At 47.8% G+C, this 14,606-nt stretch overlaps 1 protein-coding gene across 1 annotated transcript in view; it reads right to left on the minus strand.

Moving 5' to 3' along the window:
* Positions 1-14,606, minus strand: part of LOC144097579 (uncharacterized) — a 955,709-nt gene that overhangs the window by 198,239 nt on the left and 742,864 nt on the right. Inside the window, exon 8 of the mRNA XM_077630249.1 lies at positions 5,973-6,083. Within this exon, the coding sequence (XP_077486375.1) occupies positions 5,973-6,083 (111 nt within the window). The remainder of the gene's footprint in view (positions 1-5,972; positions 6,084-14,606) is intronic.

Genomic DNA, 14,606 nt, shown 5'->3' on the forward strand with positions numbered 1-14,606 from the left:
CTCTGATATTTTTGCTCTCCTCCGCTCACATTCCTCCCTCTCCAGCTTCCACGGCAGCCACCCGCCAATTCTTCTGCGGAAGCCACCTTGGGGCCTATCCCTAATATCCCCTAGAAATTATTACGAGACCACCTGCCAAACGTGGCACGTGGTAGGTGGAGAGTTCAGGTAACACCGCCTGCGAACACTTTTTCGGGCGTGTAATGCAAACACGTTAAATTGTTTTGCTGTTACCCAATTAGCGGCTACTGTACATGAGTTTGCAATGACACTTTATGATTCTGGTCACGTGGACGTGCTGTAAGAAGGGACCAGCAGGCTTGATTTCGTAGCATTGCTTAATTTGATCTCTTAATGATAGGAACGAAACTTTAGTTAAACTGTCAAATCTGAAAGGAAAGAATAAGATTAAATAGCAATATAGTCAATCATACCCATGGGCGCACAACACCTTTGGAGCAGAGCTCCCGAGCTGCAGTCGGAAGGTTGCCGATCCTCACTAGAGACCCCCTTGGAAGCAAAAATCCTCTATTACATCTGTTTGCCTAAATTAAGTTAACAGTAATTTAGCGCTCGTTAGAGTGAGTGAGAATAATTTCTTTAAAACTGTAAGCGCCAATGGCACGCCGGCGCCTGCGATGTCGTTACCCACGAGCACCTGCAAATTCGTTCACACAGTTCCCATTCTTACAGCACACAGAAGCGAGAACACCAAAACCGCAGGCGAAACAGAAGGGAGGCGGGCAATTGCCGGTGCCATGCAGCGCTGCCAGCTTTCGCTCCGACACGAGGTCCTCGTCACGCGGTGTTTCGCGGAAAGCGAATGCTTACGCGCGACCCCAGGAGTCAGTGAGCAGGCTCCGTTTTGCGGCAAAAGTGCAACCGTTCAAGGCCCTGTCTCTGTCAATGTCGTGTTTCTCGCGATTTGCGCTGTCTTTTCTAAACTAAGCATTGCGACCGCGCCGGGGAGGGAATTGCCCAACACGTCCTTGCAAGGAGCCAAGTCTGCTAACGGTGTAGAGTCTGAGCCTAGTGGTTGAATAAAACAGTCTCCAAAACTAAAAATAATTCTAAAACAGGATGTTTTGGGACCCCTACGGGTCCATTGTTCACAATGACGATGGACGGAATAGGCCGCTTCGTATATGCGCACTGGACAGCGCAGTGAATGGGCGTCGTTATCCGGGAGATTATTCTTTGTCCTGTTAATAACGTTATCCGTAGTCTGTATATAAAAAGATTCTAAAAGCAGTCGTGACGATAAAGGTTTCATTGTATCTAAGATTGTAGTGGTTTCCCAGTAAAGGGTGTGCTTCGTTTCTTGAACATGCTCTGCCAGTGCGTTCGATGGCGTGCGACATTCGCTGATGTCGTTCTTGTGTTCTCTTATTCTTCCCTTAAAATCGCCTGACTCGCCAGTTTCTGAGCCTCCTTTATGGCTCTCTTCGCAACTGCAGGATGCAGTCATACCGCGGGGACTAGACAACATTCCGCTCGTTCAAAAAATTGGAGCGTGAAATCTGCAAAGCTCGCTGGGCGGCAATTACATTTTCAAACTTCTCTAAAGCATATGCTGAAGTTTACCGTGGCAAATTGCTCTGTAAGTTAGGACGCATTACTGTTCCTAGCGCTTAAGTTCATGCATGAAGAACATAGATTAGTTCGTAGATATGAATGACAATATTTGTGATGTCCTCATTTTAACCCCTTGGCTGCCGCAGGGCGTTATTTAGGTCCTGTGAATTTTGTTGTATGTTAATGATTTAACTCAAGTATTTCTTAACTGGTTTATCATTCGACTATTAGCTGTTGATTGCATTGTTTACGGGTACAACAGTACATGCCAACTAAACGGCCAAAAATTATTGCTGCCATCGATATTTTCAACAGAACATTGGTGTAAAAAGATTTGTGTAAAGGTGTACTAAGCGCTACCTTCAGAAAACAGTGTTTGTAAGTGTAACTGATAAAATAATATCGGTTCAGTTTTTTATCACATGCACAAATGTCTTAATTTTCAGTTTATTGTTTATAAATATCTTAGCGTCACTCTTACTAGTAATCCAGTATGAAGTACCTATATTTCAGATATTTCTTCATCAGCTTCTGCAAGCCTTTCTCTTCTCAAATGCAAATTCCAAGATGCTCGGTTTAATCTTAAACTATTGACTTGCAGCAAACATATGTCTATACTTGAGTATGGTTAGATCGTGTGGGACCCTTTATATATATTAAACAATATATTAAACAAACCCTTCTTATTAGTACCGGTTGCCATCATCATTATCAGCCTGACTGCGCCCACTGCAGAGCAAAGGCGTCTCCCATGTCTCTCCAATTGACCCTTATTATACACATTAACATTTTACACACAAAAGTTTCAACAACAGACTGAATCTCAGTCCTCCGTCTTGCGCGAGAGTCCTCAGCACTGGACGGTTTTTGATTCGGGACCCTTAGATCCTTCGTTGCAGGGTTGAGCCTCGCCAGTCTCGGTTCGGAGAGCTTCCGCAGCAGTCAGAAGAGTAGATGAAGCTTCGTAGCGATGAGAGATTTAGTGTGCATGTCTACACGGTGAACGATTGTGAGAACGCACTTATCGGCGCTAAAACATGGTCTTTTAAGCTGATCATTGTCCCAAGGTCCCTAGAAAGGGAATCCGTTGTGTTTGGGCACAGGCCAATCGAAATGCAGTCTGCCGTTTTGAACGTCCCCACCGAAAGTGCCGTGTTCCAAATTACTGCGCATACACGTAGCTGCACTGGGACACAAGCACAGAATTTTCAGACGTCACACCACTCTCCTATGCACAAGAACTACCGCTTGGGAAAGCCTGCGGCAACCGAGAAGACCGTGCCGCCGGCGCGTCAGGATCATTCACCTTGGAAACCTTCCCCTGAGAGGCTTGTGTTGTGAATTTCAGATGGCGGGTAATATTAGTCAAACGTTGATGCTAAACTATTTTCGTAACCTCTATGAGCTGTCGAAGCAGTCCGACCGATGTAGTCCAGAGCTAGCCGACCGAATGCCGCCTCGTAGTCCCACCGGACGCTCCCCTCTTCGACATCGGGCACGACCTGAGCTGGCACTCTATGCCCGGCTATGCGAGAGGGCAGCTGTCGGCGTAGTGTGCTTGTTACCAGGGCTGCGATACGCCTCTCGGACAGTGCCTTTGGCGCTGAAATTGCTCTCGCAAGCAGGGCGTGCTGTGCCCAGGTGGCGATTTCGACGGCACGTCTAGCCCAAAAGGCTTTCCCACGGACAGGCTACAGCAAACAGCCTCTGGTACAGCGAACAGAAAGAAACACTCGGCGTGAGCGCCGACCGCAGCAGAGCATTGTTTACGTAATGCGTTCGGACTGTTTGCTTCCACCCACGGCCAAGCCTTGACTCCGGGGATATTCTCCCAGAAGCGGAAAGAACGCGACCGGCGCCTGCTCCCATGTCATTTTCGAAAGGCCGTAAAAAAATCCGCCCTGGGTGGACCGGCTGAGCCTTTCGCGCGGCGCCGTCGGGTGGCGTTCTAATATTAAGGGGGAACCTATGGAATATTTTCTTTATTTATACAGAGCGCCATAAACGTGCTCTCTCTGCTGTGCACAACCCGCAAGGTGTGACCCTTTGTTACCTAATGCTTTTTCATTTCCCGCCACCCTTTCCCAAGAGGGGTCGCTGATCGGAACAAAGGAAGCCAACCTTTACAAGAAAAAAAAAACAAGATTTATCCACGGAAAATTTCTGGTTGGAACAGCCTTCCAGAAGACGTAAATTAGTCCCAGAAATTTGGCCAGGAACAAGAGAATATCTGTTTGGTTGACAGTAGAATGCATACATTCTTGTGGGTTTGCACTGTTTTTCTTAATGCATTTGTTGCTCTCATGTATTGACCACTTCCTCGTTTCCGGTTCCTGGTCTACTGAATTTATGCAATTACACAGCCCCTGATTGTAAGTTTGCTTGTGACTATCATTTTCTTTGTCTTGCTTGCACGCTATTTATTTTTTTATCCCATTCAAGATGACACACACGCTCAGAAAAACTGCTAGCTTGCTGTCTACACAACTGACGACAGCGCTCCTAAATGTGTTTCCGTGTTTACATGTATATCGAACGGAAAATTTATATTCAAAATTCACTGAAAACTGGGGAGGAGGGGAGGTGCCTTTATTACGCGTGGTAAAATAATCGTATAAACATTGAAGCAGTAACACTGGGAGATAAACTAGCCGGGGTGAATATACTCTTGTTCCATTACAACGCATATTCTAAACACAACAACACTCTCCGTTCAGGATGCTTTCCGTTCTCGACAGTAAGCCAACTGGTTTTATCTTAAACCCGCACATATAACTCGACCAGTAGTCCACAATGCTGTCCAAGACAGCGCAGCAAGGGTTCATGCTAACACAGCTCAGAAAATTAAACGCGAAGGCCAACCGCAGGAAGTTCCTACAATCACACGTTCACTGCGCTGTGTGTAACCGGTGGGCCACGTTCTGTATTGGTGCCGTGAGACTGAATACCGAGTCTCGTGATGCACGCGTAGGACAGCTCACAGTGTTCAAAGAGCCTGAAAAAGCGCAGGTGCCATGTCGCTATTTCAATCTCTTTGCAGTGACCAGCAGTTGGCGTCATCGATGGCTCGCTGGCGGGCCATGGCACCGAAGAAATTTAAGGGTGACCTACCGGTCGGCAAGCACACACATGGACTAGGGCGACAAAATTCGCTGTCGCAGTGAACGTGCTGGCATGACAGATAACACAAAGATCCTTTATGATCTGCATTGTTTCAATTGTTTCGTGGGTTCCCCGCGGAATATTCTTATTGGCTGCTTTTCCGGTGTGGTGGTGTATAGTAGACTTGAAATTCACCGATGGTGCTTCTACTATTGCTCAGTTGTTTCAGCTATGAAAAACGGCTGTTGTTTGGCTCTGGTTAAACCTGGAGTGACGCCATAGCTGCAGCTGGCCGAGTGGAACTCGCTCAGTCGAATTGCAAAGTCAGTCTTTCGCCGCTCCGTTTCGCTGGGCGTTCCTTCTTCATCTTCGTGCCTGGACGTGGATTCACTCTCTCCCCTCTCTCCAGTCCACTTGCACTCAGTTTCGCCGGAGCGCCGCGCCGCCGGCAGCTGCCACGGCGTCCACGGCGCCGCCACGCTGAAGGCTCAAAATGCTAGCGTAATGTAGGCGCGCGGCGCGCGCACCAGCTGCGTGCTCTGACGTCACTCCGTGCATGCGCACGACTGAGTCCTGACGAAGCGGGCGACGTCTGCTCCGACGTCGGTGCAGCTGCGGGCTATGACGTCACTCCACGCATGCGCACAGCTGGCGGAGCGATGGTGCCACGGCTCAGCGCGAATCCACGCTGTCCTCGCGAAGTGGCTGGCGTAGTGTAGCTATCGCTGCAAAAAGTACGGTTGCTAGCACTATCATCTCTAGGACATTGCGAGGCACAAAAGAGAGGTCCATGTATTGCGCCAGGAAAAAAACTACTTTTAAACAGCCCAATTAGAGGATGCGTTCGTAAGGCGAACCCGTTCGTTACAATTACGGTAAAATTGTGGCTATCATGTTGGATGATTATTTTCATAATGTGCAAATGCAGGCACGTGAGCCATGGACGCAGAAGTGCAGCGCCAAAAATAATAATGCGCGAAAAAAGAGTAATACATGATAAAATCGAAATAGATGATGTGGTAAACAGCGGAACTTGCTAGTTTCATATTATGAAAACATGAGCGAAACTTCAGCCTTTGTCTTTTTCGATGGGCCCGTATCCTGCTATTCATTCATGCAAGAAGTTCTCGACTGTCAGCCATGTGTATCCGGCGGACTTGTGTTATCCGTGCATGCTTACCCGCCTGACTCACGCGCTCAGCTCAAGACATTTTTCACTAGTGCAGATCTCCGTCCGAATGGCTTTGCGAATAAGTGCTTGTGTGACAAATTTCATGGCATCGACACAGACGTACCTTAAACTGCCAGGTTGTTACATCGTCGTACGCATACACAGTCGTGCCGTCCACCTTGCCGGTGATGGCAGCCATTCCGGCTTCTGTGAGCACTTGTGTCCCCTTGCACGCCTGCAATGAACGAGGCCATCAATTTAGCCCGTAGCATTCCTATCGCCCGCTTGGCAGGTGAACACCTCTCGCCGGAACTACCAATTGGCAAGTGTTTCAGGACTCTATAAATTTGCCTGCAGCGATTCTTGAGGGTAAGCGGCATCAACCTTCAACTTCATTTTGACCAAACATTCCAAAGAAAAACGCCGAGTATACATAATTAAACCTGTCTATGAATTTCTAAAGCGAATTATAGCCAAAACCGACTCAGCATTTCAATTTAATGAATAGGAGAGGAGAATAAAGTTGTTGCAAACATCACTAAAAAGTAATCGTAGCTTTTAAAATTGGTCCTGCGCACAAATTAAAGGTAAATATGGGACTGCAGCTGCGACCGTATAAAATCGTCCAAGAGCCACTCCCCGACTTCGCTACCAAAAAATCAGAAAAGAAAACGTGGCGAAAACGCAGTTGTGTTTCACGTGTGTATAGTAATTTTCCTCACTTTCTGGACGAAGCTACCAAAAACAAAACAACGGAACATCACATACAAATGCTGTGAAGCGAAAGCAAACGCTGATGATGCGAATGCCACTGCGCATTGACCTTGGCGGATCTCAGCCGCGAAGCATCACTTCAACCTTCGCTCAAACTGTGATTGCAATAAAGCTATGCATGTATGACTCAATCTAAATTCTTGTTCAGAACAACTTGGGGTGATACGAAGTCTGGCAACATAGTGGTCTACCGCCATTTGTATGGACGCCGGGCATCGTTTACGCTAGATGTTCAATGCGTTATCTTCATGAAGAATTCAGCAGGTCCATGCAGATTCGTCTCCAACTGGGGGCCGTCGCAAAAGATGGGCATTTGAAAAGGATGACGCATTCAAACGGTTGCGAGATTAAAACACAACAGAAGCAAGGACCTTAAAGCATGGCGCACATGCGGATCCCAGTCACGCAGTGCTCCACGAGCACCTCTCGCTAGTGTAGCTGCACCCGTATTGAGCTGCTGAAAGTTAATCAGTACCCCTGCTACACGGGCTTGTCGCATGCCTACCAACGGAATGTCATTCGACTCTACGGTAGCACATAAGCTACTTACTACACGAAGTTTTTCAATGACATTCGGATTGTATGACATTTGACTCGACGGAGCTCCGTGGAGACGTTTAATATTTTGGAATGCCTTCGAAACGGGAACAAAGCCCCCACCGACCAATAGCGTCGCCATCGCTTCGTCTAGTCAGCAGCCGCGCCGCACTACTGCCCCGGCTCTGTTGGTGCTGATTTCTATACCCGCTACCCACTTTTTTTCGGCTCTTAGATTAACAAATAGCTCGTGTACTCGCTGAAGTGAACCTTAAAGATTCATGCATTGAGCAACTACCGAGCGAGCGTGAAATTTCTCCACGAGTGCGCAGATGAGCACAACTGCACTTTTTACTTTGCTACACGTATCCCCGCATACTTCCTATCTCATCCGTCCACATAAATCTCTGCCGCCCCCTGCTACGCTTGCCTTCTGTTGAAATCCACTCCGCTACCCTTAAGGACCAGCGTTTAGCTTTCCTTCGTATTACCTGAACTGACCAAGGACATTTCTTCCTGTGACTTCGACTACGATGTCATTAACTCTTCCGGTCTCTTAACGTTACACCTATAATTTTTCTTTCCATAGCTCGCTACGTTGTTCTTAACTTAAGCTGAACCCTTTTCGGTAGCCTCCACGTTTCTGCCCCGTAGGTGAGTACCGGTATGATACAGCTATTGTGTACCTTTGTTTTGAGGAATATTGGCAAACAGCCATTCATGATCTGAGAGAACCTGCCATATGCACTCCACCGTATTCTTTTGTAGCGAGAGCTACACTGGGGTACCAGTCGAGCATTTCGCGGCGGCTGGGAGAGGCCAGTTGTGCGCCTGCGCCGTTATCATGGCAACCGGCGAGGTGAAACAGGTGCGGCGTGCGCTTCGCCTTCGCCGCGCCCGCGCGCCCGCTACACCGCCGGAACGAAGCGCACGCGCTTCGACGCCACCTCACCGTACGCCGCTCTATCACCCGAACCCCGCGTCGCATGCGCAGCACTGCGTATAAAAGGTGGAGATGTAATGGGCGGCTGTATCACAACGTTTGATATGGATGCAGGGAAGGAGAGTCCAGCCGCTGTTAAACGGCGGTGTAGACAAGAGAAGATTAACTCTTCCGATCGTGAGGTTGTCGCCTGGCACTTGGCTATTCAGTAAAGAGAGAATGAGCGTCAGAAGGCGAAGAGGGCAGCGGAGACGCCAGAACAGAGAGAGGAGGAGGAGGAGGATAAACTTTATTTCCGTAGAAAAAAACTAGCAGATGGGTGTGGGTTTATAGCCCCATCAAGGGGCCATCAGCTTGTGGCGTTCGGCGGCTTGTAGGGCTCTTGTCACAGCCCGGATCTGTGCGTCCGAGTCGCAACTGAGCAATGCGGCCTCCCAGTCGTCTGGATTCGAGAGCTGCAAACTTCGCCGAGGGGAGTCCTGAGGGCAAGCCCAAAGTATGTGGGATAGAGTCGAGGGTTCGACGGCATACCGTCTGGTCAGGAATCATGGCTTGATGAGGTTCACTGGTCACTGACCAAGGTCAACAAAAAATGACATTTCGGGAGCGCTACGGCTCCCTTGTTCGCAATGAGCAACCAGCTGGACGTCCCGGGCTTTTTGTAGCGGTTACTATCGTTTTGAGGCATTTCGCGTAGATAGGGTGCAACGTGCCGTCATTCTTATTTATTGTGTTGGGCGTAGTCTGGATGATTAATGACTCGAGATTTCGGCGGGCTGATACATTCTTTTCCGTTGTCATTATATCTGCTTCATCCCAGTTAATTTCGTGACCAGTCTCTTGCGCATGCTCCGCGATTGCGTTCGTGGTCACTTTTCCTTTTCGTACATCGTACTGATGTTCTTTCAGGCGTCTCTTTCAGGCGTCTTCAGGGGAAACGAAAGACTTCAAGAGACGCCTGAAAGAACATCAATACGATGTACGAAAAGGAAAAGTGACCACGAACGCAATCGCGGAGCATGCGCAAGAGACTGTTCACGAAATTAACGGGGATGAAGCAGATATAGTGACAACAGAAAAGAATGTATCAGCCCACCGAAATCTCGAGTCATTAATCATCCAGACTACGCCCAACACAATAAATAAGAATGACGGCACGTTGCACTCTATCTATGCGAAATGCCTCAAAACGATAGTAACCGCTACAAAAAGCCCGGGACGTCCAGCTGGTTGCTCATTGTGAACAAGGGAGCCGTAGCGCTCCCGAAACGTCATTTTTTGTTGACCTTGGTCAGTGACCAGTGAACCTCATCAAGCTATGCGGGATAGAGTGGCATGTTGGCCACATAGTAGACCCCAGGGTATCATCATCATCATCATCATCATCAGCCTTACTACACCCACTGCAGGGCAAAGGCCTCTCCCATGTCTCTCCAATTAACCCTATCCTTTGCCAGCTGCATCCACCCTTTGCCTGCAAACTTCTTATTCTCATCCGCCCACCTAAACTTCTGCCGCCCCCTGCTCCGATTACTTTCTCTTGGAATCCACTCCGTTACCCTTAAGGACCAGCGGTTATCTTGCCTTCGCATTACATGCCCTGCCCAAGCCCATTTCTTTCTCTTGATTTAGACTAGGATGTCATTAACCCGTGTTTGTTCCCTCACCCACTCTGCCCGCTTCCGATCTCTTAACGTTACACCTAACATTTTTCTTTCCATGGCTAGCTGCATTGTCCATAACTTAAGCTGAACTCTTTTCGTTAGCCTCCACGTTTCTGCACCGTAGGTGAGTACCGGTAAGATTATGCTGTTGTACACTTTCTTCTTGAGGGAAATTGGTAAACTGCCACTCATGATCTGCGAGAATTTGCCATATGCGCTCCACCCCATTCTTATCCTTCTAGTTATCTCCCAGGGTATATGCAGGCATATATCGCGGGGGGTGGGGAAGGTGTTCGTTTGGAGTTACAACCACGCAACCTCTTCAGGTTTTGTTAGAGAAATATGTGCGGAGGGATGTAAAAGTCTACCTAAGTGGTAGTGCATGGTTATGTCATGAAATGTAACCATACGATCTCTCGCCGTTCGCAGGATGGGCGACACCACGTCCTGGTCGACGAATCCTCGGGCATGATTGTAGGCAGCCTTGTTCTCTGGATTGGTCGAGTGCGCAGGGACCCAGATCAGTTGGATCGGGCGGAGTTGGTCCTTGGTGGAGTGGAGGAGAGATAGGGTGACGGAGGAGACCCGGCCTTTGGCGAAATTGCGAATCGGAGATTTAGAGTCACTGAAGATGCTTTCTGCAGAGGTGGAGACCATCGCCAAGTCTATGGCCACCTCCTCGGCCTCTCCAGACGTTCTGACGGGAATGGAGCACACAGCCAACGGCCGTCCACAGTAGTGTACAACCATGAGCGAAAAAGAACCACGATTGGGGTATGAGGAACGGCTTGCCAAACGGAGATGCTAGACTGCCAAGCGTAATAGACGGCGCATAGCCGCCGAGATGGTGCCCAATGTCACTCATTGATAAACATACAGTGACAACAACAAGCTCAGCCAGGGAAACATACCTCTCGTTAAGTATATCCTGGCTTTGAAGAAGCAGGCTGCGCATTCGAAAGAAACAAACACAGAAAAAGGCCAAGAAGACGGAAAGAGCGCAAACTATCAACTGAGTTTATTTGTGTGAAGGTGCCTTATATATGCAGAATCGCAGCAAAAAAGACAAGGGGAATGAGAGAGGGGAGAGGGGGGCAAAGCCAGTCATTTCTTGATTAACAAGATGTGCGCAGAAAATTCTTCTTCTTGTACAATTTGACAGAAGTGTCGCTTATACATTTATCGCCGTTTCCTTTTATCTGGTAGGTCTTCAAAATCGCACGCGCTGTTTAGTTAATACAATTTCCTAGAATTTTTATCGTCTTAAGCAGAGGCTCGCATCCACTGCGGGCAAGGCAATGAGCGGGCAGATTCCCTCCTTCTTTATTTCAAATTGATCGGCATGTTCCCTTGCGCGTTCATTCACGCAACGGCCTGTTTGTCCTACGTAGGTGCCTCCACACTTGAGCGGGATTTCATGAACCACGCACGTGGCACATATGACAAACTTTTCAGCATGTTTCATGCTGCATCCACTGCCTCTAGCTCCTTGGTTACCGATTTTCGGGCACAAGCCTGCGAGTTTCTGTGGGGCAGAAAATACGACAGGGACACCGTGCCTCTTGGCCTCTTTTTTTAAATTGTGCATTACTTTGTGTATATATGGTTCCACCACGATCTTCTTTTCTGGCAGCGGCTCATTCGTGCTACCTTGATCTCTTCTTTTTATCTTCTTAAGAAGATTCTCGGCCACAGCTGTTATGACGTCGCAGGGGAAGCCGGCCGAAAGCAGCCTTTCAATTTGGTTACTAAAGCTGATATGCATTGCTTGCTGGCATGACTTGGTAAGAGTAGCTCTTTCTATGCTCGTGGCGCGTAGTACCAGCAGGCATGTTGTAAGCCGGCGTTCAGGTTAATATTTAAAAACTTCAACGATCCATTAGAAGGAAGTTCATGCGTAAAGGTCAAGCCTCGCCCATACTGTATTAAGACAGTTATTATTCTACTCACTGAATTATTGTGGGTCAATGTTATTTGTTTGGATAAAACAATGAAAAAATCGTCAACATATCTAAAGCACTTCAGTACTTTCAGATTAGCAAACTCGTCATTTAGGGAGCGGTCAATGGCGGCTAAAAATATGTTACTAAGAACAGAGGCAACGCAAGAACCGATACAAATTCTTTGTCGTTGAATGTAAAAGTTGTCTTTAAAAGATATGAAGGTGACTTTCAAATAAAATTCGAGCAAAGACATGAAGCCTTCTGCTGATACCGCACCTGAGTTTTGAAAGCCTATTATCCCAATTCTTTAAATGCAATCTCGGACAGCTAAAACAACCCTTGATGCTGCGTTGAATAAAACAAATCCTCAACATCTACAGAAAAGGCATAGCTGATATGGCCACTGGAATTGGTTTGGTTTATGGGGGTTTAACGTCCCAAAGCGACTCAGGCTATGAGAGACGCCGTAGTGAAGGGCTCCGGAAATTTCGACCACCTGGGGTTCTTAAACGTGCACTGACATCGCACATTACACGGACCTCTAGAATTTCGCCTCCATCGAAATACGACCGCCGCAGGCGGGATCGAACCCGCGTCTTTCGGGCCGGTAGCCGAGCGCCATTACAACTCAGCCGTGGCGGCTGGTCACTGGAATTGAAGAAGGCTACTACATCAGTCGAGTTCTTAGTATAAGAAGCGTCTTCAAGTTGTAAAGCATTGAGGTGCTTCAGTAAAAACTGGCTTATTAGGAACTGCCATGATCCCTCCTCACTAACGATTGTTCTAAACGGCATTGAGTCCTTGTGCGTTTTTGCAGCGAAGAATACAGACAGCGCTATCGTTTTACATGCAGTTATTGAGCTAGCGAGCTTGGACAGTCTAAGGTCACGGCACAAAGCAGCGGCTCTGCTCTTGATCCTTGCAGCGCTAGGTTTCACACAGACGAAGTTCTTTGCGATAACTTGGTCCGCCTTTCGTTGAAAACTTTATCGTGTAGTACGACAAATCCTCCCTTATTGTCTGCCTTAAGCAAGCAAGCGCAATTCGTTTTGCTTGAAGAACGAGACCACCCTTTTGGTTGGGTCTTTGGCATGCTTGGTAGACGCCGTGTTGACCGCCTTGGTCAAAGCTTCTACACCTTCCAGCAGGCATCTTTCTTGGTCTTCTTGGTCAGCCTAGCTTGAGATCCGCCGGTTGATTGCTAGCAGGCCGTGGGCTGGAAATACCGGCTCAACTACAGGCGGTTTTTAGATATTAACCTGAACGTCGGCTTACAACATGCCTGCTGGCACTACGCTCCACAAGCAAGGAAAGAGCTACTGCCGTATGATTCCGCGCATTCGAAGGTAGTCCAGACAGCAATTGCAAGCTCGTGCCTGGAATCAGCTCTTACCAAGTCATGCCCGCATGCAATGCATATCAGCTTTAATAACAAAATTGAAAGGCTGCTTTCAGCCGGCTTCCCCTGCGACGTAATAACAGCTGTAGCCGAGAATCTTCTTAGGAAGAAAAAAAGAAGAGATCAAGGTAGCGCGAATGAGCCGCTGCCAAAAAAGAAGACCGTGGTGGTGCCATATATACAAAAAGTGGCGCACAAATGTAAAAAAAGTGGCCAAGAGGCACGGTGTCCGTCGTATTTTCTGCCCCACAAAAACTCGCAGGCTTGTGCCCGAGAATCAGTAACCAAGGAGCTAGAGGCAGTGAGTGCTGAAACGTTTGTCAAATGTGCCAGGGGCGTGGTTTATGAAATCTCGCTCAAGTGTGCAGGCGCCTAAGTGGGACAAACAGGCCGTTGCGTGAATGAACGCGCAGTGGAACATACCCGATAAATTCGAATTAAAGAAAGAGCGAATCTGCCCGTTCTTTGCCTTGCCTGCAGTGGATGCGAGCCTCTGCTTAAGAAGATAAAAATTCTAAGAAAAAGTAACAACAAAACAGCGCGTGAGCTTCTGAAGGCCTACCACATAAAAGAAAACGGCGATAAATGTATAATCGACACTTCTGTCAAATTGTACAAGAAGGAGAAGAATTTTCTCGGCACATGTTGTTAATCTGGAAATGACTGGCTTTGCCCCCCTCTCCCCTCTCTCATTCCCCTTGTCTTTTTTGCTGCGATTCTGCATATATAAGGCACCTTCACACAAATAAACTCGGTAGATAGTTTGCGCTCTTTCGTCTCCTTGGCCTTTTGCTGTGTTTGTCTCTTTTGAATGCGCAACGTGGTTCTTCAAAGCAATGCGCCAACTAGCCCAACAAGACTTCCTTCTAAGTACATCCTGGCATAGCCGAGCTAATCCACTGCCAATTTTTCTTCTAGTTATTTCCCTCTCAAAATCCGGATCAGCGGCCACTACCAGACCTAAGTGTACAAACTTCCTTACCACTTCCAGCACCTTGATATCAAATACGAACTGCTGTTCCTCTGGGAGACTGTTTATCATTAGTTTGATTTTCTGCATGTTAAATTTGAGACCTACCGTTCTGCTCAGCCCTTTGTACGCGCGGTTATTTATGCAGTGCGACAATCTGTAGGAAGTACACTTGATGAAAGCCGACAGTTACCGAAACCAATGCGCATAGAACCATATTTGTAGGCTCTTTATTTTCTAAGTTCGTTTTATTTATCAGCTGGAAATTATTAGAAAAGCTGTTTTATCGCTAACAGATTATTGGTAGGAAAGTAGAAGAAAAATCAACCACATATCACCAGTGGGGCCTCAACCCACGACCTCCGATTTAGTCTAGGCATCCTGTGCTCTACCAACCGAGCTACGGTGGCGGCTGCCCAATCTTAAACTGCCGGGGATATTCCTCTGACGTGTAACCTAACCTTGCCGGCGTTCACCAACGCCACCCTCGTGCAGAGCAAGGGGCGTAGTACGTCCTCCAATACCGCA

The sequence above is a fragment of the Amblyomma americanum genome, chromosome 7 (genome assembly GCF_052857255.1).
Source record: "Amblyomma americanum isolate KBUSLIRL-KWMA chromosome 7, ASM5285725v1, whole genome shotgun sequence".
NCBI classification, from domain to species: Eukaryota; Metazoa; Arthropoda; class Arachnida; order Ixodida; family Ixodidae; genus Amblyomma; species Amblyomma americanum.